Genomic DNA, 26,815 nt, shown 5'->3' with positions numbered 1-26,815 from the left:
AGGTAGCGGCGGTGTTAAGCGGAACTATCTTCTCGCAATTTCGCAACCCAGTCGGACGTATTAGCCGACGTACCACCAATGTCAACTCTTGCACATATATCGTTGATATATGTGACCTCCGGAATATTTCTAACATTTAGGTAACCTTCTCTATTTTGTGTATAAACAGTGGTTTAGGTAGATTATATTCTAAACGTTTCTTTGCTTTTTGAGTTTTATTTTGTCTGACGCGGGCTCTCGTAGGCGAAGCTATCCGACAAAATGCGCCTCACGTTGCAAATGTTGATCTCCCACGGCCGGATGGCCCGGAGGATGGGTTTGGGCCCGCGGTCCAGGATCGACATGCTGCGCAACATTTTGACAGGACTGGTCCGACACGAGAGGATAGAAACCACGCTGGCCCGAGCAGATGAAGTCCGCTTCTACGCCGAAAAGGTGACCATGTGAGGAACCAGTATGCTTAGAAACGGTGAAATCTAACAGTATCTGAGTAGTTCTAACTAGCCAAATTCAATATGAGTAATTATTAATAACATTATTGTTTAATCTGCGGGGATGCCTTTCTAATAAGGCCAGTACAGTTATTAGGTAGAAACACGTGGACTCGCATCTTAAGAGGATTGTTACACCCACAGCAGCTCACTAATGTTACTAACATAACAATTAATATAAACAACGTTTTAATCAATCAGTTCATATTGGCCAGTGCAACACTCGGGTCACTCTCCGGTCAGCTGAAACAGACACGTTCTTCCAACCAATCAATGAATTGAACGCTTGCTGGTTTTCACAGCTCATTGTACCCACTGCAGATTGTGAAAATACACATTCATTCATTCATAAGCCTGCACCGTCTGACTGAGATCTGAGCCGTATAGGCTGTATATAGACAATATTAAAGGAGTTTTATAAGTAATTTATATATTAAATAAGTGACCTTTTTTGTAAGCAAAAAAGTAATTTCTGTACTATTGTACCTACTATCAAAACAGTACTTCTTGGCTGCTTAAAATATTTATAATACCACTGCTATGTTATGTTTTGACTGCAATTTCTGCAGCTTTCTTGGCCATTTTGCCAAAACTGATTGTAGCTTTTACCTTTCCACTTCTTTCTGGCTCCAAATGTCTTGATATGATTTGTGAGAATACCCCACCCACCCCCCAGAATAACAAAAAGAGTATAAAAAATACTTCCACAGCAAGAGCAGGTAGCGGATCACTGGTGCTGTGGAATATTGACTGGAATATTGAGTCCTGGTGTGTAGTTTAAATTGGGTTTAGGTGTGTGTGAAGCACACTCAAGTTTCATCATATTGCGGTGGAGAACCCCTGTGTGGGAAATTTGTGCATATAGTATGTCACTGAGCAGTTTGCGGCTTAAAAGTTTTTCATTATTCAGTTGATAGGAACTGGTTATGCATATTAATATGTGTGCATGTCTGCACTGTGTAGACTCCTACTGAGTGTTATTAGAAGGAAGTTGAAATAGTTTTGCTCATCCCTGTTTAGAAGTTGTTTTTCATATAAAAATAACCCTTTATTGCATTAAAATTGTTCTAACTCTAAAACTTTGCCTTATTCAGTATGCAGACATCTGTGAATATGTAAATTGGTCTTCGCCACACGCCTTGGCTCCGCACTCACAAAATTGCTCGCTACGTAAAACTGAGTGTTTTAGAGGATCCTGACAAAATATACAGAGCCTGTACCACACTGAGAATTAGCAAGTTTCAGCTATTAAAGTGAATCAACAAAACATGTTAATACAAATATAACAATTAAATAGATTAACACTTGTAAGAAAGGTTTGTTTTTTCCCCTCTCTCAGGGCAACATCACAAGTTGTCAAGTCAAATTAATCATCACTTCTTTGCTCTGTTTTCACGTGGATCAGTGTAAGACACGGATGAGATGACGAAACTCACGCAACTGTAAATGACAGAAAAAGCAGCAGATTCTCACACTTAACTGAAACAAAACGAGGACATGCAGATAACATGAGCCCTGCCCTAATATTCGGTATATGTGTGAAATCCTGACTGCCTGAATTTGTGATTTTCATTTTAATTAGCATGCTGCAATAGTAGCTGTTTTTTGTTTTGTTTTTTTAAATTTGTTTTATTTGTTCATGACTTGTCTTCTAGCATATTAAAAAAACATGGTTCAAACTTCTTAACATGGTTTGAAAGCCTTATATTTTTTGAAAGAGGTCTTTAATTCATTTTCTTTGACATGCGTCTGACTTTCGATGTTTTCTTTTATCTTTTCTTTTTTCCCTCTAGCTGGTAGACTATGCCAAAAAGGGAGACACTGATGAGAAGGCGATGAAAATGGCCAGTTTTTGGCTGACGGTATGTGTCTGCAGCTCTTCTTCACTTTGTAAAGATAATAACCGTGTAGCTCTGAATATAAAACAGTTGATGTGAAGCTTATTTTAAGTATGCTTCTTCTCTTCAGGAGAAGGATCTGGTCCCAAAGCTCTTCAAGGTCCTGGCTCCACGGTTTGAGAACCACTCAAACAGCTACACACGGCTGGCACGCATCCCCAACAGACAGAACCTGGACAGAGCTAAGATGGCTGTTCTGGAGTACAAAGGCAACCCTTTCCCACCCCTTTATCCTGCAAAAAAGGAAAATGAACTGACTCTTATCAACCAGCTCCTCAAAGGCTACAGAGAGGACAGGGCACAACAGTTAGACACAAAGCCGTAGTTGCCACCATGGAGATGGATCAAAGATTGCTGAAGGGTGATGGTGGGGTACTGAAATGCTCCTGAAGAGCCACTTGCATATTCTGCAGACTGTGGCTTAAAGACGCTGATGCAGTTCTTTACCAAAAGAAGCCGCAGCTCTGTAAAGTATTTCTGATTGTGTATTAATAAATATTCTTTCTTAAGATAAGCAAGAAATGTTTGGTTTTCCTTTGATTGTTAATGAATCCAGATTCATGCTGTTGAGCATTCATAAATAGGTTCACAAATAAACTGCTTTTCCTGTGTGGTGATTGTGGTTATAATTTTAAAAGAGTCAAAGTAATGATCAAAATTGTGCTACTCTACAACTGCATATTCCATATCTCCTGTTTATAACAGAGCATGACTCTTATAAATTTGTTGTTTTCAAGCACAAGCAATGTTACTATTATTTTTGGGCATGTCATCAATTTTCTGAAGGCGTTACAGGATGCATAGCGCTCCTTGTGACACATACACCAATCAACCACAACATTAAAACCTCCTGGATTACATTACACAGCTCTCCTCAAGCTGGCGAAATAGCTCTGACCTGCTGGGGCATGGGACCTCTGGGAGAGTTCTGTGGTGAATGGCAGTAGATGATTGTGAGTCCTGTGGGTTGCACAGTGGAGCCTCCGTGGAATGGGATTTGTAATGGCGCATTCCACGGATGTTCGATTGGACTGGGATCTGGGGAGTTTGGAGGCTGGGTCAACCCCTTGAACTCTTTGTCAAGTCCCCTGAGCTGTTGCACTTTTTGCAGTGTGCCAGAGCTCATTGTCCTGCTTGGTATGGGCACTGCAGCGTTAGGGTATGCTTGTCCTGCAGTACTGTTTAGGTGTGCGATGCATGTTAAAGTAACCCCATGAACAGCAGCAATCAGTTTACCAGTAGTACAGTGCACTGTAACCAGGTGAGTAATGTAATTTACATATGACTGGTTTTGAGCAGAAGCTCAATTCATTCATGGCAGATGGGCTGGTCAGTATTTCAGAAACTGCTGATCTACTCTGATTTTCCTGGACCACCATGATCAGAACAACTCTGAATGCACAACATGTTGAACCTTGAAGCAGATGGACTATAGCAGCAGAAGTTCACACTAGGTGCACTGCTGTCAGAAACAGGAAGCCAAGGCTACAATTTGCACAGACTCACAAAAAAATGAGTAACAAAAGATTTCCTGGTCTTGATTTCTGTTGCAACATTTTGATGGGAACGTCAGAATTTGGCACAAACAGTGTAATTTACATGTCACAATCTGAGTATTGTTGCTCACCCTTTATGAGCACGATGTACCCGTCTGCTGGTGGATGCTTCCAGCAGGTTAGCATCACAGTGCATTTCCTCAAACTGGTTTCTTGAAAATAGAAATTAGTTCACTGCACTCAAATTGCCTGAACAGTCACCAGACCTCAATCCAACAGAGCATCTTTGGGTTCTTCAGGAACTCTGTGATATTATGTCAATAAGGACCAAATCTCTCAGGATTGTGTCAAGCACCTTGTTAGATCCATGTCACAATAAATTAATGGAGTTCTGAAGACAAAACAGGGTCCAAAATGATAACTAGTAAAATGTACCTAATAAAGTGGCAGCCAATCTCACATCTAAGACCTAAATTTACAAAATAATGGCCTACATCTTCCCTCCACCATCCTGTTATTAGTGCCTTTGCATATACACTACTTCATACTGACAAATCCCTAATACAATGTGTCACATGTCACTTTTTCTGGGAACAATAACAGCGGTGATTCATGTGCTCAAATTGTCAGTTTATTGCTTACTAGACTATAAAAGTGCACCTTTTGGTATACAGTGTTTATCATCTAGGGAGCAGTGAATGACTCAGTGTGGAAGCACACGTGTAACTAATAACATTAGCCATGGCTCCAGCAATAGCTGTGTATTTTTAAACTAAAGAAAAAAACAAATTCATCCATCCTCTTATCCAATTCAGGATCACAGCTGGGCTGGACAGGCTGCCAGTCTATTGCAGAGCTAACACATAGAGACAGATAACCACTCATTCTCGGTTTAGATTCACCGGTTACTCTAACATGCAAACTCCACAGAAAAAAGGCCCCAGCCTGGCTTTAAACCAGGCACCTTCTTGCTGGGAAGCAACATTGCTTTATATCACACTGCTCATTACCAAGCATTATATTTTTTCATTTTTTTCTCTGAAGACTGTTACATTAGTCATAATGAAAGCTTGTGTCTCTACCTGAAACTCAAACACTGGCATTTTGTTGTGGCTCTGTACTTCAGGGGTCACCAAACAGGATATTGGCAGTGACTGCGAAACAATTAGGCTAGCCTACATCAGATTGTGAGCAGGCTGGAGTCTGTCCCTGTGGTGTTTTACTTTAATGGACTTGTAATGAGAACAGATTCTAAATTTGATTTACAAATATTAGATTTACTCCTTTGGACACGTGCCCTTGTCCTAACTGGATCGTAACACAGGAGCCATATAACACAAAGCCAGGCAAAGCCTCTAATAAAACCAAAGATTTTTTTTATTATTTTGGCAAAAAGTGTATATGTACAGCTTCTTTAGAATTATTATTTGACACCATTAAAATGCATTTGACGGTGCTTTAATGATGTGCTCTTAACCAGATCACTCTGAGTAGCCTAAAAGCTGTGCTGTTTTCTGTCATGCATACACAATCTCTTTTCTTTGCGCTCTGTCCCCAGTTATTTGTGTCATTTCTGTAATTAAAAGTCATTATAAACAAGGTTGAAGCAGGGATACACAATTCAGTAGGTATATCGAGTCACCCAGTTTCTAATCTGTCAAGTCATGGCAACCATAACAATGGTCAACAGATGACGAAATGGCAGACATGCCAAATACAAATCAGAAACATAATCAGAAATAACAGCTAATACTCCAATTCAAGTATCATTCAGCTGCACAGACTAAGTTACACCTCTGATTACATTACAAGGTACACACCACAGTCCTAACGTTGCCTAAACTCCATTACAGAAAGATTGCCAGTGACACATCTGTGGATAATTAGCAGAGCCACAGATTTTATAAGCCAGAAATGAATGAAAGGTCGAGATAAAAAAAAACACTGAATTTGTCAAGTGTACTCAGTCTCAATGACACCCTTACATAAATCTTACCAGCATGTGAGACTCAGTGTTGTGTTACACTGACTAAGCATGAAACGTTAACTTCAAACGTTTGGACAGTTGATGGCGTTTTTGGACTGTATTTACAGGTGTATGCATCTGGAATAGTACTCGATGTTGTAGGAATACAGGTTTCAAAGCAGTCTTATAAGGTGACATCATCACGAATAAACAGACTAAGACCAGGAACATTAAAGTGCTCCATGCAGGACAGACGAAATGTACACGGTATCTGTTTCACAGTTCATCTACAAGTTTTTTTTTGTTGTTTTTTCTTGTTATAGCTCAATATTAGGGGATACAAAACTAGTAATATTTGTTCAGCTTCTCACACTGGGTAAATTATTCAGGCGCGAGAACCCGACAAATATAATATTCGTGTTTCAGGATTGAGACAGAGGTGAGAATGAAGTTACTTGTATTCTATAAAAAAAGGCAGCCTCCAGCTTTTAAGTCATGGATGTGTCAGATGTAAGCAAGCCAAAGAGAGGCAAAAAGAAAAATTGACAAAAGGTATACTAGAGTAATTCCAGTAACTTGAAAATCACCCCTGTCCTTGTGCTGTATTGCATCAGTACATTCACCAACGTCTACATACACAGAAATGACTTTTTTTTTTAAACAGGCATATTCTGTACTCTAGTGAAAATTCAACCAAAGAAAAAAAAACAAAAAAACAATATAACATTTGTTTTATATTGTGTCTCAAACAGCGCAAGACGCTTTTGACTGGAGTAACAACAGAGTTTATCCAGTCGAAATATACTGAAGCTTATTGTATGCATTTACAAAATGAAAGAGTTCAATACACACAATATGCAAATATTGTGTGGTCATGTTGAGTACATATAATCAGACAGGAAATACAATACAAACATGCGTGTTTTTACAAGCACTGTACCTAGGAGTGCCCACAGTAAACGTGACATTTACAGTTACACATCAGCATATCAATCCAGTATAGCCAGCTGCAATGAAAGGCATATAAGAATATAAATAAACCGAACAGATTTCGTATAGAGTAAATGTATCTAAGCTTTATCAAACAGTGTCAAAAATTTAAAAAAAATCCTTTTTTAGATTAACCCAGAACATGTAATGGCATGATGTTTCTCTATGGTCACAGCACCAACTACAATTTAATGATGTGGAAAAAACAAAAATAAATCTTTCCTTCTTTAACAAAAAAAAAAACAAAAAAAACTATGTAGATTGGTAGCACTCACCGGGTTTAGCTATTTACAAACTCTTTCAGGCACACCATCAATGCCTCATGAATTTTTGAATGAAAACTATTTCAAGAATTTTGTTCATTTCCGCTTTGTGCACAGCTATCATTTTTTGCTCTGGCTACATCCACTTTGTCATCTTTCTCCCTGTGTGCCTTTTACTGGTCAACATCAAATATTTATTGCTTCTTTATTCTTTAACAAGCTCTGCACTTGTGCCTCGGCCATTTCTCCTCACTCCTCCATTCTGATCGTTTCCATTCAAAGGTGAAAAGCGACCGTTTAGGGATTCACTTTTCTGATGATCTCTTCTTCGTCCTTCCAAACATTTTCATTTCTTTTTTTTTTCGGCTGACCTTTTCTGTCATAAGTGTAATACTTTGAATTCCACTATATTTCTTAAGTTATTGTCACTATTTCTATTTTTATTGTCATTCTGTCCTTGCTTTCATGCTCCCCCCCGCCCTACTGCCCAACTTCCTCTGTCCTGCCTTTCTCTCCATCTCATGCCTTTGTTCCAAATCCTGCTCCTCCTCCACTCTGCATGGTGAAATACTCTGTAAAGGACGGAAGCCGGGGTGGGAGTGGGGGTGATCGTGTGGCCGGGCGCGGGGGTATTGGAGGCGGAGGTGAGGGCAATATCGACGTTAAGTCTGCAGCAGTGGTGACGATCTTCTGTTCGCTATTTCTCTGCACATCTGGCCCTTTACGGGCCACTGTCTCCTCCACTGTCTTTACCGGTTCCTGGAAAAAAGAAGAAGAGAGTTTCACATTTGTCATGGTCTGATCCTCTACATAGGCTGTCTTGACCATAAATTAGGACTTTGCAGACACCAATCAGTAAACCAACTATGGCAGCAAATGCCCGAGATACTTTGAGGGAAATTAAACATATACAGGTTTACCTGACTGGAACAGTGGCCTTTAATGACTACCAATAACAGAATGATAACACCAGAAGACACAGAAATATCTTTAGTCTTTAGTCTGACCTAGTATTTCTTCTTGAAGAAGAAAGAACACCAGTGGAAAACAAAAAGGTATAAAATGTGTTTTGGAAAGCGTGTGTAACACCTTGTGCTCTCTGAATATCTACCAGGTCTCTAGGCCTCTGATGGAAGTGTAATTGTTCACAGTAACTACAGCTATTGGGCTCTGGCTCACAGGCCAGTGCAGCCCACGGTGATGAATGCCCCAGATCTACCCAACCATCTTCCTGCTTAGTGGGCCTGACAGGTGCCTGAGGGGGCAGAATACCTCCTCAGTTACTCCAGAAAGCATGAATCCTAATAGAGGTGTCTGTAGTACACAGGTATGGAGATAAAACTGGAAAGCACAGGAGAAATAGTGGTCCAGTGGATGAAATGCAAGTGGGACCACACTCAAAATGTGTCTTGACTGCAATGCCAGATTATCTAGTTGGTTTAGATTGCTGGTGCTGAAGGAAAGAAAAGTCTCCATGCTCTAATTGAAGCTGAAACTTTCAGATACCATCCATCACAAGAAACCAGTGAAGGGCTTGAGAAGAGTCCCTTACAACAGCCTGAGTGACGCGGCATCCATCAAATATCAGTCAAAGACTGGAAACTTGGCTGGTTTCCACTAACAAATCAGGCCTGCCAGAGAAGTCCAAGGTGTGGATATACCAACCTAGAGTTTGTTCATGGCACTCATCTATCAGGTCTCAACTTTCACAGTCAAGGGCTTCAAGAAAATTGCTACTCAACTTGAAACCTGAACACCACAACCTCGTAGGGGCAGAAAAACAAGTTTGTAGATATGTTGCACCACCTAAATGTCAGGGGCTTGATGTTTGTTTGTTTTTTTGTTTTGTTTTTTTTTTTGGGGGGGGGGGGGGGGGGGGGGGGGGGGGGTTGTAAATGCATCTGACTAAAAAATACTTCTGGTCAAATCAGGTCAAAGTTCCTATTTAATTATTATTTCACTGTGCTAAAGTGTTTTAATATCAGTCTGTGTTCACTGCACTCGCCTGTCACATTTAGGAAGCTATGAAAGTTTCTGGGAAGAAGTAATCCCTGTAAACATTTTCCCTTAGTTACTTTATTATTAAGCTAATGGAATTCTTTAGGGTGAGGCAATGAGGTAATTTCAGCTTTTCACAGAAATGTGCAAATTTGAAAAGGATTAGGAAACAACTGATCCAGTTATATTCTATATAGTATGTAAGTACATGTGCAGTAACTCTGATAAAAGCACCTTGTTTTCTGGGTCTTCAATTTCCTTGTATTATATCTAATTCCAGTCCAGAATATCAATTATAAATTCAAATATACATAAACACTTGCAGTTTACACTTACTGATTGGATGGAGAAAAGTTCGGTGAAGTTAGGTTGCGAGTCTCCCAGGAAGGAGCTATTTCCATAGGCATGATGAGGAAAACTCTCCGCCCCCTCACCGCCTTTCGGACTGGACAGCAGAATCCCGATTTGGGATGTCCGTACATGATATGGGAAGTTCTTATTAGCAGCTGAAGGCCGTGTGATAACCTAAAAGGCAAACAGATTAGAAAATGACACAGATGTGCATATAAAATAAACACACATATACATATAGACGCAGTTTAAAATCAGGGTATATAGTAGCCTTCACGCATCCAGATCCAAGAGAGAAGAGGAAAGTGCGAGGAATGTAGTGAGCAGGCATGCGAACGGAAATTTGCCTGAGCCGGGCTCATTACTAAATAATAACGTGTCGAAGGTGAGAAAAAGGAAGATAATGATGTGTGTAAAAGACAACCAGCATGAGGAAGTTAAGTAAGAAATAATGTATGACTGACAACGGAAAAAGTGACTTAAATAATATGAACTCGTCTGCATGCGAGTGGGCGATCGATACGAACAAGAAAGACGATGTGAGCGTAGAGATGGATCCCGAGCTGAATGCCGTTGACGATCTTCTCCCGAGCCCAACGAGGAATCCCAAAGTTGGCAATCAGAGCCATAACAGGGACAGCAAAAAACCTGAGGAGGAAAAGTGAACACATTTAGACATAAAGACCCCCAAAAAACTACAAGAATGTGGTCTGATGGTGGGAGAGATTAAAAGATTTAAAGCATATAGAGAGATAAAGATGGAAAGAGAAGAGATGTGGATAATGAGGCGGGGGATTGTGGTTGCAATGAGGGAGAAATACATAGATAATATTAGTCTTTGTAATCTACTCTTCATTTCAAGCCTCTGCTGTTATATATAAGTGGGTGACGGCTAGAGATACTAAGCAGTGTAATTTCAAGATTTTTTTTTCTCAGGATTGTGTAGAAGTATGTAGCTGATCCAGTACAAAGCACTGAATATCTGGCACACATATAAAGAAGCATAAATTATTCTAATAGAAGATATCTCACCAACTCAGAAAAACACACAGCATTGTTTAGCAATCATGCAGTCAGAAACAATGATACACTGCAACCGTGTGAGGTAAAAGTGTTTGGCCGCACACTACTGCAGAGAAGATGTGTAAACACCTTTTTATTCCCAGATAGCTCAAACATGAGCTTTCTCATGCACTTTTTTCCCACAGAACAGCATAAATTATTCAAATCGAGAGTCCTCAAGCAGAGAAATGTGTATTTTTTTTATACTTGTGCAATCAAAACCCCAGTACCATCTCTGGTGCTATTAAGCGCAGAGAGCAGTGCAGGTCTCACCATAGTGTGTATGTGGTGAAGAAAGGGACGTAGAAGGGCTGCTTCTCGGGGTAGTGCTTCAGGGAGACCAGCACGGCATAGCAGAACCACACATACGCAACCAGCTGCAGGCCCATGAGTCCGTATCCTGCAGGGCTGTCGTAGGCGTACAGCACTTCACCTGGGTCAAAGAACTGGCAGGAGGAAATGATGCCAAAATTACCATGCACACATTAAAACAAGTACAAAATATTTTACACAAAAGGAGGGAAGAAGCTTTATACTGAAGCTGGTGCTTTAATTACTAAGATGGATAGCTCATGGTTCAGCAGATCCACTGTGATGACAGAGGCAAAGCTCTGCTTGTAGCATTCAGTGTGAGTCTTTGACACCGATACTTCACAACTAGGTCACTGGTATTTGTGTGCACGGCTTTGTATGTGTGTATTTGGGGCATGTGCTTGAATCTGCTGATACTAGATTGCATTTCACAGTCCAGTGACAGGATAGCATGGGCCATCCAGGGTTACTCATACTGCATAATGCATAGATCTGAGTAGTTTGTGTGGACCTGCTTGAAACCTCCCCAGCACACCAGAGAGTCACAAAGTATTTTAATTCTGTATTGCAATATCTAAAAGGGTACACAATTTTTGTATAAATTTAAGAATGAGAAAAGAAGATGCAAAGATGTAGATTTGAACCTGCAGGGACACGTGTGGTTGTGCTGTGGATGAATTTTGTGAACAGGTTTTCCACAACAGCTTGAAGTTGTCTGTCTATGATTTAAGGGTGAAAAGGAAATTCAGGCAGAACTTAACTATGACAAAATCCCACTTTTACGGCCACAAGTTTGCTCTTAAAGCACAAATAAAATTTGAAGTACAAACACTTTTGATACTTCCTCCTGAATCGCCAGTAGGAATGATTAGAAATAATTCAACATTGTTTTCACTCATCCAGACACTTGGAAAGAGTCACACTAAATGCTTTCACACATTCAGATATGGTAATAGACAGCTATAACACTTAGAACACAGCCCTGCTTTGATTTCAGAGGGCCTGGCAGATTCCTGACTGCAACCCAAGAAACAGTGTACAAGTTTTCCTTTCAGTTCCAATTGTAACCTAGTTAAGCTTATTTTTAGCAGGAGCTCCCTGGAGTTTTGAGCTCTTTAATAGCAGCGACCATATAAGAGGGCAGGCACCAGAGAAATTATACTGCCTCGGATCCACATATTGTATTGTGAGAGTTATCAGTGAGCTTCCACTACACTGTGCCAAATGTATCACCACCGTGCTGTCCTCAAACACTGTAATCCACCGTCCCTGCATTTACCATGTTTACATGTCACGTTGCTGCAGGCTTTACAGTATGCAGAGATGTATGCAACGAGTCTGTTATTAATTCATAAGCTCATCGAAGCTGGAACCTAGAGAGGCATAAGAATTAATGAGTGGAGGCTGATTACAAAGTCTAACGTCCCTGTCAAGGAAAACTCTAAAGGTTCTTGATCTGAGCTCGAGTACATTATATGCACTGGCATAAGGAACCATAAATGTTGTGGTTGCACTTGGGAACTGTCTGGTTGTTTCTGTCAAGATAGAAAATTTGTAACTCATCAATGAATTTCAGCATTTTGTTTTTACAATCAACTTGATGCATTTTCATAATTAGTAATGTATCAATGTAATGAATAACTTGACAGGAAAAGCCATTACGCCCCACGCTGATCTATGGGCCCAACTCTTCTATGAATATTTATGAGATTATTAAAAAAGCCAAAGACAGCAATAACACAAGTGCAGATGCTGTGTCGAGTTTAGGTGTGTGAGAAATCTTGTACCCAATCATCCCGGATATAATTCAGACGCTATTTTCATGTCACACCTGAAGGGCAAAGGGATCGGAAAGTTTTCGTATTTGAACTGAAAGCTTTGATCGTCACCGTTCACAGGACTGGCACTAAAGGATATTTTCAGTCTTGATTATTCTTTCAGTTATTCCCCCATTGAAGCAATCAATCTTGCTTTAATTAATATATCCGTACAAAAGACAACTATTTCATTCTATCCACTGAAGACTTCAAAACCAAAGCATTATAAAAAGCATGAAATTCACACATTTGACAAGGTGAAACCAGAAAATGCTTGGTATTAAATCATTATTAGCATAATTATTAATTCATTTTGACTCTGGAGCTATAGTTGAATTAGCAAATTAATCAATATTCAATTAATTTAGAACAATTTTCTATCCATCCATACATTTTCCTTCAACTTTCTCCAATTCGGGGTCTCCCGGGGCCTGAAGTTTATCCCAGATGTCAGAGTGAGAGGCAAAGTACAGCCTCAACAGGTGCCCAGTCTATCACAGGGCCTGACCACAATTTTGATAATTAATATTTATCTATTCAGTCACCACATAGTAAACAGACTGTGCAAAAAAATGAATATAAGATCCCCACCTATATAACAAATCGTGACCGAACAGGCTCAGGCTTAAGTAAATAACATCAACAATATTCTCACACGTAGCCCTCAAATATGTATTTGTATAGCAATCTTTTGAAAACTAAAAATGAATCACACATGTTTATGGTCATACTGTATCAGCATCATTAACAATTAAGATTATTTTTTTCATTACTGAGCATTTTACAGCTTCACAGGGGTGAAGATGTGCTAATGTTTAGCAGGATTAAGATTTCGCTTACTATCTTAGTTAAATGTCCTAGTCTGCTCAAACTAATTGGCGATTAAAACAAGAACACAGCTGATGCTCCAGTACAGTTTCGCAGGCATTTTGTTACCAAAGAATTATTGGACAAATTAAAACAATAAGAACTTCAGAGTTATGCCAGTCGACTGCATGGCGTTCAAATTTTGCCAACAATCCACACTATAGCTGCCAAGCTACTTCCCTGCACACCTACTCACATTATCACAAGCCTGTCAATCTTACATAGTGGAAAAAGTCAGCATGATTATTTCTGGGCACAGTAACTGGCTCTAAAAGTATGATGCTATACTGCTGGCTAGAAATATATGTATAGATAAAATCGATATTAAAAATAAACTTCCAGTCCCTTCCAGCAGTGTTGGTGATTGTGTAAACAGTACCTCCGCCTCATAGATGAAGAGGATGACGTAGGTGATTGTGTAAACCGTCATGTAGATGCTCAGTTTCACAGACCCACTGTGACTGATCCTCGCCCTGTGATATGCAAGGATAAACACAGGGTCAGAGGTTGCACACAAGTTGGAGGGGGAAGATAAGAAGAAAATACAATGACACACTTTAAGAGACTTTAAGAGACACAAAGGAAAGCTAAGATACAAAACACACACACACACACACACACACACACACACACACACACACACACACACACACACACACACACACACACACAGAAAGACACAAAATCCTGCATTTGCTTCTTTACACTCAAGCAGACAGCTTAATCAAAAAACAGCTATTCAGAACTACACAGCACAAAGATATGTGAGCATTAAACTCTCTGCTATTTATATATTTAAAACAGCTGCAGGCTTATGGATGGAGCAAAAACAGAAATTAATGCTTCTCTATTTGTAGCTGTCAACAAATAAGCATTTCAGCGTTAAGCCTTCATCAGCATTTCAAAGATCTTTTTGCACAGCTAATTCATCATTACGCTCAACCAAAAGAGAAAAGAAAAAAGAAATCAAAGTTGTTGAGTAGTTATCTGCAAATTGTCAACTAGTTAAACGCTGCAGATAAATAGCTCTGCCTCATGCTTAGCCGTGAAGCAGTTCGTTTTATTCACTGGGGTTTTAAGAGAGTTTAATACGTCTAGAAATCTTCTGAACCCAGAGGAGGATCTAATCCTAGAGTCAAAAAAGCCAGCTTAAAAATTTTGCAAGCTAAGTTTTTGCTGTGAGTTCTGTATGAAAAAAGAGATTTAGTTTGTGCCAAGCCAAAGCAAAACCAATCTTCAAACTTTGACACATGTTTAGATGATGACTTGCCAGAAAAATAAAATCAAGATTCTAAAAAATACCTTATAAACAGAGGTGATTTGTAAAAAAGCAAGATCGTATAGCTGCATGACTTTTTCTTCGCACATAAAGCTAACTCAGAAACTGATGTCAAATTAAAAACTGGCACGTTTCTCCCGTTTGATAACTGGAGTTTGAATCCAGCATTCGAAAACAGGCAAGACCAATGACAGTTGGATGAGCAGGGCATTTGTCCAGTCATGTGGAAGATGGATAAATGCTGACATTCCAGTGAAGAAAAGCACTCTTAAATAATCCATTGTGCTGTCTAACTGCCTGTCCCAAGCAAATGTCTGCTAACTCTTGCCAGAAACTAGTGAGCAAACAAAAAACCTGTCAGCTGGCTCTGCGAGCCAAAGGTAATGCTTCAGCATCAGAAAGTTCACACCATAACATCATTTATCCATGACATCCCTTCACACACATCAGGCGCTCGCCCACATTATTAGACGCAGCATCCTAACTGACTTTTTGACTCCTGTCACCCGGCATCATCAAGTCATCATGGTGACGGTAAGTGCTGACAGTGAGTGACATTCTCAGCATAAAAATACCTACAAAATGTGACAGGCTTGTATAAACAGACACACACGCGCACAACACTGCAGTGTAGTGAGATAATACATGTACACACAGACAAAGCGCCCACCTGGTGACAGTGAAACCTTTGCCCAACAATATGAGCATCAGAAGGAACACCAAGAAACTGACGGAGAACAGTAATTTCCCTGGAGATGGTCACAGAGGTGGAGGGAGAGACAGAAAATGAGAGAGAGGAGACAGAAGGGGTAATTAGGTTGTGGTTTCCGAATCTGAGATATCAGAGGGGAACGATAAAATCAGGTCACCGCACACATTTTTGCTCGCGCACACAGTCACGTACAATCACACCCAATCCAGCCCGTGCACGCTGAACCACCTATTACATTTCTTCAGCTGCACACGCACCCATCAGCATCCTATCATTCATTCTGCTCAGGCAGTGAGCGATTTTCCAGTGCAGAGTTAGTGTCAGTCATTGAGTCAGTGATCGATGCAGGAGAGGAACTCACCAAGTATTTTGAGGCTGCCATTGCCAACTCCTTCTCTAGCATACAGGCCCCAGTAGACACAATGGAACAGCAGGCTGAGCACTGCCAAGTGGAAAGGATGCAGGGAGGAGAGAAATTTAAAAAAAAAAAAAAAAAAAAAAACACCAGAAGGAAGAAAAGAGGGAAAAGAGATGGGTGAGCAGGCGTTACAGAAGAGGAGAAAAGGCATTAAGAGGAAGAGATGTGGGAGTTAAGAAAATACACAGAACAAAGGTGACAGGCAGATGATAATGAGGGAGGAGAGAAGGGAAGCAAGACAGAAAAAAAGAAGGAATTTATAAAAGGAGCAAAATCCTTGAGAGAAGTGGGAGGAGAGGGTGAAAGCGAATTCAGGGGTGGCACGAGAATCGAGAAGGGATTTAGACAGAGGACAAGCAGGCAAGAAAGAAGAAAGTGAGATAAGGGGGTGAAGAAAAAGAAGAGGACAGGATGAGGAGAGCGGGGAGGGGGTTCATCAGTAACAGCATGCTCCACTAAACACTGTAACACAGGGCGACTGTTTGCAGTAGGTCCTATTCAGAGGCTAATAAGTGCGATAATATCTGTGCTCTTGAAGTGGGGATTAAGGTGTGAGATGCTGCAACCGTGCAAGAGGCTCAGTCATCTCGAGTGTGTGTGTTCTGTCAGTGTGCGTGTCTGTTCAGGACAGAAGCTCTCACCTTCCACACCTGCTGCCGTCATAAACATTTTGTAGGTTGTGTGAAGAAGCTGTCTTCCCTTCAGATTGTCTACAGGTAAAAAAAGAAATAAATAAATAAAATAACAAGAGATAAAGGTGACAGAGGTGTGTGTGCTGGGGGAAAGATAAAAAGGATGAGGATACACTGACAGATGGCGAAGGAGAGCGGGAGAGGTACAGAGACTGGGAGGCAGAAGAAAAGAGCAAGAACAAGGGAACGGGCCAGATAAATGGGCGGGAGCGATCATTAGTATGCATCCATCTCATGATGCACATCTCCAGATGACGCCTTATACATCTTCTCTGTTCACGGCACATAATCCGAGAGGAAATATTCTTAATGCGTATTTAAGCAACCTATTTTACTACCAAAACACTCCGGCAAACAGCAGTGGCCTAGGGGGAAAATTTATAGAGAGAAGAAGGGTCATAAACGATCACACTCTTTTAGCTCTCCTGTATTACAGCAGGCTTAGCCAGCCAAGTGTTGCTGAATCCTCCTGGGAATTTTGCGGGTGCTCTAATGATATTTTTTAAAGAGACAAAAACTTCCAAAAAATTTCATATTCATTTACAGCCCTTTGAAGCTTTTGCAAACACTGTTGTTGCGCTTTCCCCCCCTCTCTGCGAGTGCGCGTCTCTCGAGTTTTCTGTTCCTGTTTTTTAAAACAGAGACACGTTGCTGTAGTATGTATAGAATGTGGTGATAATAAAGCAAGGCCTCCCCTAAAGAACAAAGCCTTAATCTCAATGACAGGACATGCTGCTCCAAAATCTCCATGTGTGGTTCAGTATTAATGCTGCATACAGATGTGCAAGTTACCCATCCCACGTTTCCTTTTTACCCTCATCGTCTTTTGGACTGTGTGCCGTTAACAAGTGCCCTCTCCTCTGTACTCTAACGGACAAAGCGTCCATGAATTCTAAAAAGATATTACATTTTTGATTATTCAGACTTGAAAACAGTTTCCATTTCTCCTCAGTCAGCCTTTAATGAGCTGAGCCCAGAGAAGCTAAGGCATTTCTGGATCTTGTTTACAAGTGCTTTTTTCCTGCGTAGTAGTATTGCAACTTGCATTTTATGGATGCAGCAACAAACAGTGCTCAGAAGTGTTTCTGAGAGCATGCAGTGATTTCCACTAGAGACTCAAGTGGAGCAGGGGGATTAATCCAAAGAGAACTGAAACCGACAGTCAGAACCTCTAATCGACGTAATCTTGCCCACGTTGGTTATTTCTGAGTTTGTTTCGTTTTTCTTGTTGCTTTTTTCGAACTCTGTTAATACTCCAGCCGGTATTTACAGTCCCCTTTAAAACAGTACTCAGAGCGTCGTCACGTGAGCCCGCCCCGTCCAGCCTGCGCCATGGTAACATCATGGAGGAAAAACTCAAACACCGAGCCCACTGTGCAACTCGAGCAGCTTGTGCCAAATAAAAAAATCTACATCTGTTGTTTGGACACATTTTTGGCTTTAGTAAAGGCAACATCAAAAGAGGAAGAAAAAAAACTGCAGGAAAAATAGTTTCAGCGACCAAAGGTAAAACAGCCAATCTGTTACAACAGTGTGTGTATGTGTAGATTCGACTAAGGTTTTTTTTTTAAGACATTACACAACTTTTCGAAGTATTTTTTACCCTGTTTCAATTTTTTGAAGTTTATTTCTGTCAACAAATTTCAGATAGGACTACATACTTAAAAACACACATATTTACCCATTTCAAAATTTGAGATCTTTTCTTTTTCTTGTTCTTTTTTGTTGTCATTTTTAGTCAAATAAAGGGTGAAATCCTTGCGTTCTGTTTGGTTATATGGCTTTTCTTCTATGTTCATAAGGACAATGACACAATTTTGTGTCCCTATACTAAAAATTACATATAGAATTGACTGCAATTGCTAAACAGTTAATGCATTACTTTTGTTAAAATCCTTGTATTAAAGCTAAAAGTCAATTCAGCCACATCTTGACTGTTTAATTTAAAATCCTCTGAAGATTTTCAGAATGAAGTCAATCTCAAGACCCAGCGTCAGTAAGGACCCCAATAAAGATGTCAGAAAAAGCATTCACATGGGAAAAACCAAACAAAACACATGCATCAGTTTGTTCACAGCTGGACAAAAAGTGAGAGTTAACAGCGCTAACAGAAAAATCTCACCAGAACTTAATTTAGTAGGCAGACTTAAAAATATAAATCTGACTCTCAGTGCTGTGAAAGATTGTGCGATTCAACCTTCCATTCTTAATCTGAAGCGTGCCTCATTGGGTCCAAAGATCATTAAATGGATGCTTAATTGTGATCGTCTAGAGAAGCAAACTACAGATTAGGTGCAATACAAGTGATTCTGCCCCCTTGCCAGTTTATAAAAAGGAAGATATGCATATGATAGCACAGAAACGCCCGACGTGAAGAAAGCAGGGGATTTTGCCAGGAGCTGTTGTTCTCAGTTGCTTCAGGGTTATTTCAGCTTTGACCTTTACGTGACAAACTCGCTTCAGTAACCTTAAGGCTGCAGCTACCTTCTCCACTCAACCGTTCACCTTTACTTGAAAACCAAGGCTCGCTATCACCGTCTCCTCTTTCCTGCTTCCCTGATGCTCGTGTTCAGTCTCAGCCCAAAATGAAAACGGCACAGGCTCCACCTTTACTTATCTGAACAAACACGAGAACTTACTCCCATCCCATCAAGAAACCATGTAGATTTTATAATAGATCTGACACAAAAATTGCATTTCTGGGGGGCTTTGAATTCCTATTACATTAAAAGAGTGAAATAAAAGGCAGTACTTACAAGCAAAGTAGCAGGAGAGAAGGAACACCATGGAGAAGATGATCAGGAACGTGATGTCTGTTTCCAAGATGCCTGTGAAAGGAGGAAGAAAAATTCAAGAAAACTTGTGATAGAAGGAGAACATTTGAGGAGAAAGAACGAAATAGAAATATGAAAGAAGGCAAATGTACAAGATACACAGTGGGTTTAGATACAAAGGAAGAAGGAGTAAATAAGGTGTACAAAGTGTTCAGATCAATAAAAGAAAGTAGAACGTATGAGGGAAAGACAGATAATTTACAAGGGACAATAAATCCAAAGAGCAGGGTGCTTGATATGGATCAAGCACCCTGCTCTTTGGATTCTCATTTGATCCTATAGCCATATATTGGATTAAATGAGAAAAAGTGAGAGGCAGTTACAGTAGAGCAAGAGTGTGAGAGATCGGAGGAAACATTAGTGATGTAGGAATAATTAATTTAGATGCTACGTTGGCCCTCTTTTATTCTTTTCATCCCTTCCTCTCAGTTTATCTAGCATCATTAATTCATTCAGCCATCCCTTCATTATTGTCATTTGTGTAATTTGTTCAGTTGAAGGTGCTTTATTGGCCGTGCTAAGTGGTGTAGGCTTGTGCCATCAGCGATTCATTCCATAATCTCTCACTTTCAGTCTAATCACACTTACCAAACTCGTCAGCAGAGAAATGCTGCGTCCAGAAAGACTGGCCATTGGTCAGTTTCATCTCATACTCCAGCTGCAGGCCATCTCCCTGCAAGACATAAGAGAGCAGCAGAAGTGGACCGTGGATGGTTAGCAGATTTGTACAAAATATTAATGCACTATGTTTATCTATGATCTTCATAAAAATGAATTTGGGTGATATTTTTGCTTTTACAAATGGTCACTCAAGGCTGGCTCAAAAAAAGCAAATCCACTCCCACAGACCAAATTACTTTAGAGGGGAAGTAAACATGTTTACAGCTAGTTCCGAAAAATGATTTTGGTCTCTATAGCTATTTTTTACCCTGTATGCAACCATACAGGGTGGGTGAATTTTTCATAACTTACCCATTTAAAGTTATGCATTATGAGGGGCATGGGCATTTCGAGTGACATTAGCCGGCTGTTAGACATCCATTTGGCTAATTCAACTCCTTGACCGTTTTTGTCTACTTGGGCCCTTGTGAAGCATTTTTAATGACAAATTATTTAGCTTTCTTTGCAGCTAATTGTATCAAGAACTTGCCCAAGAAGTTTAGGTGAGTCATATTGTGGCCTTTTATTTGTATGCATTGTTTGTTACTGAACCTAGCTAACCAACTTGCTAACATTAGCTGGAAGCTTTCTCCTCCAAATATGGCTCCAAAGAATAATAATGTTAGGCTAATGAGTGATATCATTATAACTACCAAATACAGTTAATGGTTGCATTGTTGTAAATTATAGATTAGGAGCAGCTCCCTTTCTTGTATGCGCACCACATACACTGTCGCAGTCAAATATTTATCCACAAGCTCACGGGGTTAAGCAGGTGATCCATATGCTTCAAGGCTATTACAGAGGCCTTAGTTCGGTTCCACCGTGTGCCATTTGCTATTTACTTTGCCCCGCTCTCCCACCTTTCCTGTTTACTCTCAAATGTCTGTCATAATTAAAGTCTTAGAAACCCGAAATATATATATTTAAATACATGCATATTTAGAGCCACATGCTGGTGTGCCATTACCATGGAGGCTTTTCACTGTGAAGATAAAAACAAAGTATGTGAAAGTAAATTATGCGGGACCACCACGAAAAGGTTCATGAACACAAACTTATTCCAGCACTTAAATCAACATTGGTTTTTTGAAAGAGGTTACAAAGGAAAACTGGACAAAGCCATCCAGAGCTCAGGAGCCAGCCACAAGCCTGCAGCCTCAGTGTGAACAAAGAATCAAAGCAGATACTAGGAAAATTATAGAGATGAGCGAAAAAAGGGTCAACATCCTGGTGAAGTTACGCATATATTGGAAAGTGTTGTTAAGTACCTGACAGTTGTTTTGTTATATAAATATGTTGCACCTGCTTTTGTTTGGTAAGGTGAAAAATATGTCAGGTAAAGGTGGGTGTCCAGTAATTCGTTTTCAGTTAATTATCTGTGCCTCGTTCCAGTAGCAGAGCGATTTATTTTCAGTTGATTAAGTGACGTTTCTGTAACCTTCTCCAGTTTGGGGGAAATTGTGAATTTTAATTATTTCTTTTATTATGAAAATTATATTTTGTATTTATTTATTTATTTTTTGGTTGCATATACTGCAAGTCATTGTTCCCAGAAAGAAAATCGGAGTTCTGCAAAAAATCGACAGAGGAATTGGACTCGACTAAGAAAATGGCAATTGGTGCATATCTGGTAATTTACTATGAGGAGACAGGTATGGTATACCTGATTACAACTGAATGCATTGAATGCAACTGTGTCATTTAGTCATTCTTCGAGCTGGCCTCGGCGCACCTCAGGATCCTCCAGGTGTACGGAAAAAGTTGATGGGTAAAGAAAAGGGAATCTGGGCTGTTCTGCCGACACTGTGCTGCAAATCCAGAGATGCTCAAATTACAGGAAAGATGAAAAGATCATAGCCATAGCAACAGCTTTCTCTTGCTTAAGTCTGAGTATTCTTGGTCTCAATTATTAATACTGTGATTTTAATTATTTGTTAAGCTCAATATCTTCAAATGTTGATCTGATATAACTGCCTGACAGTGCGGTGGTATGAAAGCTATCACAAAGAGAGAATATTTATTTTTATTTAAGTCAGGAGAAACATCACAAAGAAAACTAGCATGCCCCTGTGGCAAGCCAATATTGGATTAATGTGAATGTTTACTTGTCAGTTCTCAACACAAAAAGCATCAAATTGAAATGAATTTGGGAGGTGAGAAAAAAGACGTATGGGGAGCAAGAACAAGAGAAAGTGCACAAAGATGGGTTGACAATCAGAGCACAGAGAGCTCATTTCACAGACGTAAGTTCAAAGCCGATGGAGTTCGCGCTTGTTGCTTGAGCGAGGGACCAGAGAGGGAGGGGGAGAGAAAAGACTTTGATTTCATTTGGCAGCCTGAGACTCCATCTCACTCCCTCTATCAAAAAAGGGCGAGAAGCGTGGAGCGTGCACTGCCACAAAATCAATACAGACACAAAGAGCAAGGAGACAGAGATAAGGAGAGTGATAGATGTGGAGAGAGAAAGTTTAAAATACAGGTAGAGAGAAAGAGAGGTTGAGGAAACAAGAAAATGCAAAAAGGGAGAGAGAGAAATAGATGCACGGGAAAGAGGGGAGATGAGGGAAGAAGTGGCACTTCACTGCAGGACGTCTCTCCACAGGGTTCACAGATGAGTTTAGGGTTGCTGGGTGGTTTCTGGTGTAAAAGGCACCCACTTTCGACGTACCGCACTGATGTATCGCACACTGAAGGTGTTCTCACCCAACATCAAAACAGTCTGATACAACTTGTGATCCCTTAAGCTGCAGATAACAATATTTTCAAAGGATGTCTGAGTCTTTTGAGAGAGTGTGCCTCTGGAACGTAAATGTTCGGGTAGCGTTTGAGTGCAACAAACCCTTTTTTCTCCAAAAATTGTGTTTGCACAGTCAGTTTTATGTGTGAGTATAAAGATGTATCCTTTTCAAAAATGTCTCCAAGGTTCTTCAAAGTAATACCGGAGGCCAAGGTAATGCCATCCAGAATGGGTTTTTAAAAATACAGTAACTTCAGTTTAGTGTGAATTTAGAATTAGAACATTTCAAGTCATCTAGGCTTTAATTTAATTGGGACTTGATAGTAGTTAATCTGCAATGCAGATTTAAATATTACTTGCAGAGCAGTGGAAATGTATGCAACATTTTCAATGAATGTTACTTGAGCAAGGCATGGATGATGTCATACACACTGGCCCAAGAATAGAACCCTGTAAAACTCTAAGACTATCTTTTGTGTGTCATTTACGTGAATAAAACAATTCATCATCAGATAATCATGACTCCAACCAGCACTGCTGTTTTTCCTCTGATGTAAAATGTTGGTAATGCTGGATGCTGCACTCAGACAAGCACAGACACAAGTTCATGGTCCAGATCATTAGTAGCATTCACTAAACTCTTTTTGTGGTATGATGATCTCAATATCATGACCTATACTCTCAAAAAACCTCACTTTTCAAATGAGAGTTGACTTATTTCTTACAAGAAATAAAGGGAAGGTGGGATAAGACCCCTTAGCCTGGTAATATTGAAGTTAATTAACAGAAATACTTTTTTGAACATTTGTCCATGTCCAACATACAATCAGTCAAGATCAGATGGTTTCTAAAGCTGCTTTATTTGATGATCGATCCGTGACATCTTTGGGGAGAAATCCCGATTTGTAGTCCCCGTTTGCCTCCAATAAACCCAAACCACTGTAGCAATATTATAGCATCTACTTGGGTAATTCCCTGACTAAAGTCAGCTTAGCCCTGATGACTATGATTATTTAAGCATCATTTGCTTCTCTAAAGCTACAGAGGCCATGAAACATCTGCTTTCACAAGCTTGTAGCACTGAGCATGACCAGTAAATTCAAGTGGTTATTAAAATTTAGGTGAAATCTCCCATAATGCTGAAATTGCAGCCATTCTTCTAGGAAAGCCTGCCACAGGATTTTATAACCTGACCGCAGCAGGGGATTTTCTCACAGCCAGGTACTGAAGTATCAGTGAGGTCAGGCATGGATGTCGGGAGATAAGACCTGACTCGCAGTTGGTGCTACAACTCATACTGAAATTGCCAGACGGTCAGAGAAATGCTTCAACAACAAACTCAGATTAACAGATTAAGATTTCCTTTTATAGATCTAAGGAGCAGAGCCCAGACCATGATAAGCACCTTCAGGCCAAAAGTACACTCCTGTATCAGTGTAGGACAAAACACAGAAATATACTGTATCATGGCTGCAAAATCCTTTACGCTTTTAAAATAGAAAAACATGCAAACCCTTTAAAAAGTTCCCTGCCAGAGTCACTGCTCCATGACCCTTTGTGGTGGCGATTTATCATATGAATGAAATTTTTAAATTGCAGTGAAGAAGAAGGTGACAGATGGGTAAAATAGCAGACGAGATTTTTTGTTAGGTTTCTTCAGCGAGGGATCCTGTCCACATATTTTTTAATCTATACAATGTAAAATAACATAATGTAATTTATATTTAGGTGTTGGCATCACCTTGCACTTTCAGGAATTGTGATGACCGTGAGCTGATAGTTGATGAAAAAAGTAATTAGCACCTAATCGTTCAGGTAAATGTTAGTTGCAGCTCACACACAGATGGTGCATACACTGTGTACTGTAGGAACATGTTACTAGAATCACAGTTTTAACTGTTGCACTCTGTGTTCACACCAGAACTACTACTACATTCTACAAATCACAAAGTCTGATTTTTTTTTATATGGGTAAATATATCTCCCAGAAGACTCATAACACTGTCAGCTAATCCTGTTATTTTTTTGTTGTTGTTATTTATTACACTGAACAAGCGCAATGTTTCATGTTCAAACTGGCTCCCCGTCTAGAACAGGAGAACCTGGACAAAATACAGTAGCTGTGATTTGTCGCTCGGCCAAGCTGACAGCTGCAAAGTTCTGGCCGTTTCTTTAACCCCTGCCTCTTTACAGCCAAGCTAATTTCAGTTCTTTCTTGGTTCCCTGCTGAAGTAATTTTGCTTCATTAGCAGTAGTTCTGCTTGGAATAATAAAGAAAAAGTTGATTACAGCAATTCAAAGCCTTCTACATCTTCACTTGTGTTTGAAAGTACACAATAATGCTCCGACAACAGTTGCTCGTACAAATGCAAGTAATTATTCTGCATTTGCTCTGTTTTCTCTTCACTTTCTATTGATGGTACCCAATTAGTTACATGACAAGTTTTATTAATATACCAACTTTTCAAAACAGTCTAATGACAACAGTATAATAACAACGATTTTTTTTGTAAAGCTTTGTAAAAGTTTTGATGTTATGAATCATCATGTGAAATTCTGGGATGACTTCAAGTTTATTTATTAATGTCTTTTTTTTTTTTCCTCCCCTGATGAAATAATAATTATTTGCAGCCTTGAGGTTTCCTGCTATAATTAATCAAGTGAAATTGCTTGGAAATGTTAAATAAAGACTAGCCTCACATTTTACTAGTTTATGCTGGCAAGGGAATTGAGAACAGACGTCCTCTTGTTTTAAGGACTTAGGAGCTGATTTGGATTTAGACCCACTTCCACAGGTAAAGAGTGAGATGGAAGTACACGAAACAAAAAAAGAGCCGGATAAGAGAGAAACAGGAACAAAGTGGGAAACAGGGAGTAGCAGATAAAAGTGAGGGTGCTGGGGAAAATGCATTAAATGAGCGAGAGGCAAAAAAAGAAATGAGACCAGTGAGATTGCAAGATGGAGAGGAGAAACACAATTAGGCACAGGCTGACAGAGAGGAACAGGAGATGCAGGAGTAAATAGATATGAAATGGCGTGGAGCGCGTCACAGCTTGGTGACAGAGTTGAAAGAGAGACACAGCTAAAGATTGTGAGCGACAGAGGTAAGAAAGATGAAGAGGTGTGGAAGCAAAACGGAAGCGAGAACGCAAGCCGTGAGAGACGAGGGGTGGAAATTGGCTGCGGGACGTAGCATGCATATTTCCCCAGGAGTGGAGGCGAGCCTTTATTCTCAAGTCCAACAGCATTAGGCAGCGTGTCTTTCAGCGGATGCTGGCGTGACACTAAACCATACTCTCCAGGAAGCATCCATTCTAATCATATCCCTCTTCAGCTAGGGCTCTCAAGTGGCAGCACAAAAACAACCCTACGTACCCCTCCCCCAAAAAATACAAGGCCAGGAATGCTCACACACAATTACACACAGAATCGGAGCATGACATGCTCGCGTACAGGTGAGTGTGCCATTGATAGGCAGGCATGCTGGGGTACACCTTCAGCAGATATTTAACACTTTCTCTTACCTGCATTCTAAAAAATAAAAAGAAAGAAAGAAACAACAACAACAAAAAACACAGCTATCACTGGGATTTGTCCTTGACTGAAGGAGGATATACGGTATCATCACTGAGCTATCATCAGCCAGGCTCACAATTTTTGGACAGGGTGCCCCAGCCTAGACTCGTATCAACAAACAACACACCACAGCTAGCACTTTGGTCATTTTCTCCCGGCACACCATTACCACAACACCAATCCCATTATAAAGCAACACAATGCATCAATGTCCCCAAAGCGAGCCAGTCAGCTACAGCGGAGGCCTCACAAGGCATGTTTAACTCAGTTGAAGCAGACGGCTGCATACTCAGAGTCTCTGTGCTTTGATGCAGAAAGTGTAGCAGTATGAAGGGAGAGATAAGACACTTCAGAGTGTCAGGCGGAAATCCAGAGACAGATACACAGATAAA

At 40.1% G+C, this 26,815-nt stretch overlaps 2 protein-coding genes across 3 annotated transcripts in view; one reads left to right on the top strand and one right to left on the bottom strand.

Moving 5' to 3' along the window:
• Positions 1 to 3,081, top strand: mrpl17 (mitochondrial ribosomal protein L17). 2 transcript variants are annotated; one of them, XM_004550921.5, is made up of 4 exons: positions 1 to 140; positions 244 to 435; positions 2,285 to 2,353; positions 2,460 to 3,081. In XM_004550921.5, exons 2-4 carry the CDS (start codon positions 262 to 264, stop codon positions 2,712 to 2,714), a joined length of 498 nt encoding a protein of 165 aa, XP_004550978.1. In that variant the 5' UTR covers positions 1 to 140; positions 244 to 261; the 3' UTR covers positions 2,715 to 3,081. The 2 variants fall into 2 exon arrangements, with proteins under 2 accessions (XP_004550978.1, XP_076746229.1); XM_076890114.1 differs by having other exon boundaries at positions 14 to 435.
• Positions 3,082 to 5,244: 2,163 nt separating this feature from the next.
• tmem145 (transmembrane protein 145) overlaps positions 5,245 to 26,815 on the bottom strand; it is a 45,428-nt gene continuing 23,857 nt past the window's right edge. Inside the window, exons 6-15 of the mRNA XM_004550919.5 lie at positions 20,035 to 20,119; positions 19,369 to 19,440; positions 16,562 to 16,630; positions 15,864 to 15,944; positions 15,461 to 15,539; positions 13,891 to 13,984; positions 10,789 to 10,961; positions 9,981 to 10,101; positions 9,439 to 9,627; positions 5,245 to 7,863 (exon numbers count right to left, since the gene is read on the bottom strand). Coding sequence (XP_004550976.1) covers positions 7,624 to 7,863; positions 9,439 to 9,627; positions 9,981 to 10,101; positions 10,789 to 10,961; positions 13,891 to 13,984; positions 15,461 to 15,539; positions 15,864 to 15,944; positions 16,562 to 16,630; positions 19,369 to 19,440; positions 20,035 to 20,119 — 1,203 coding nt within the window. The 3' untranslated portion in view covers positions 5,245 to 7,623. The remainder of the gene's footprint in view (positions 7,864 to 9,438; positions 9,628 to 9,980; positions 10,102 to 10,788; positions 10,962 to 13,890; positions 13,985 to 15,460; positions 15,540 to 15,863; positions 15,945 to 16,561; positions 16,631 to 19,368; positions 19,441 to 20,034; positions 20,120 to 26,815) is intronic.

The sequence above is a fragment of the Maylandia zebra genome, linkage group LG11 (assembly GCF_041146795.1).
Source record: "Maylandia zebra isolate NMK-2024a linkage group LG11, Mzebra_GT3a, whole genome shotgun sequence".
In the NCBI taxonomy this organism is placed as follows: domain Eukaryota; kingdom Metazoa; phylum Chordata; class Actinopteri; order Cichliformes; family Cichlidae; genus Maylandia; species Maylandia zebra.
This window is presented reverse-complemented; position numbering and strand designations above follow the sequence as displayed.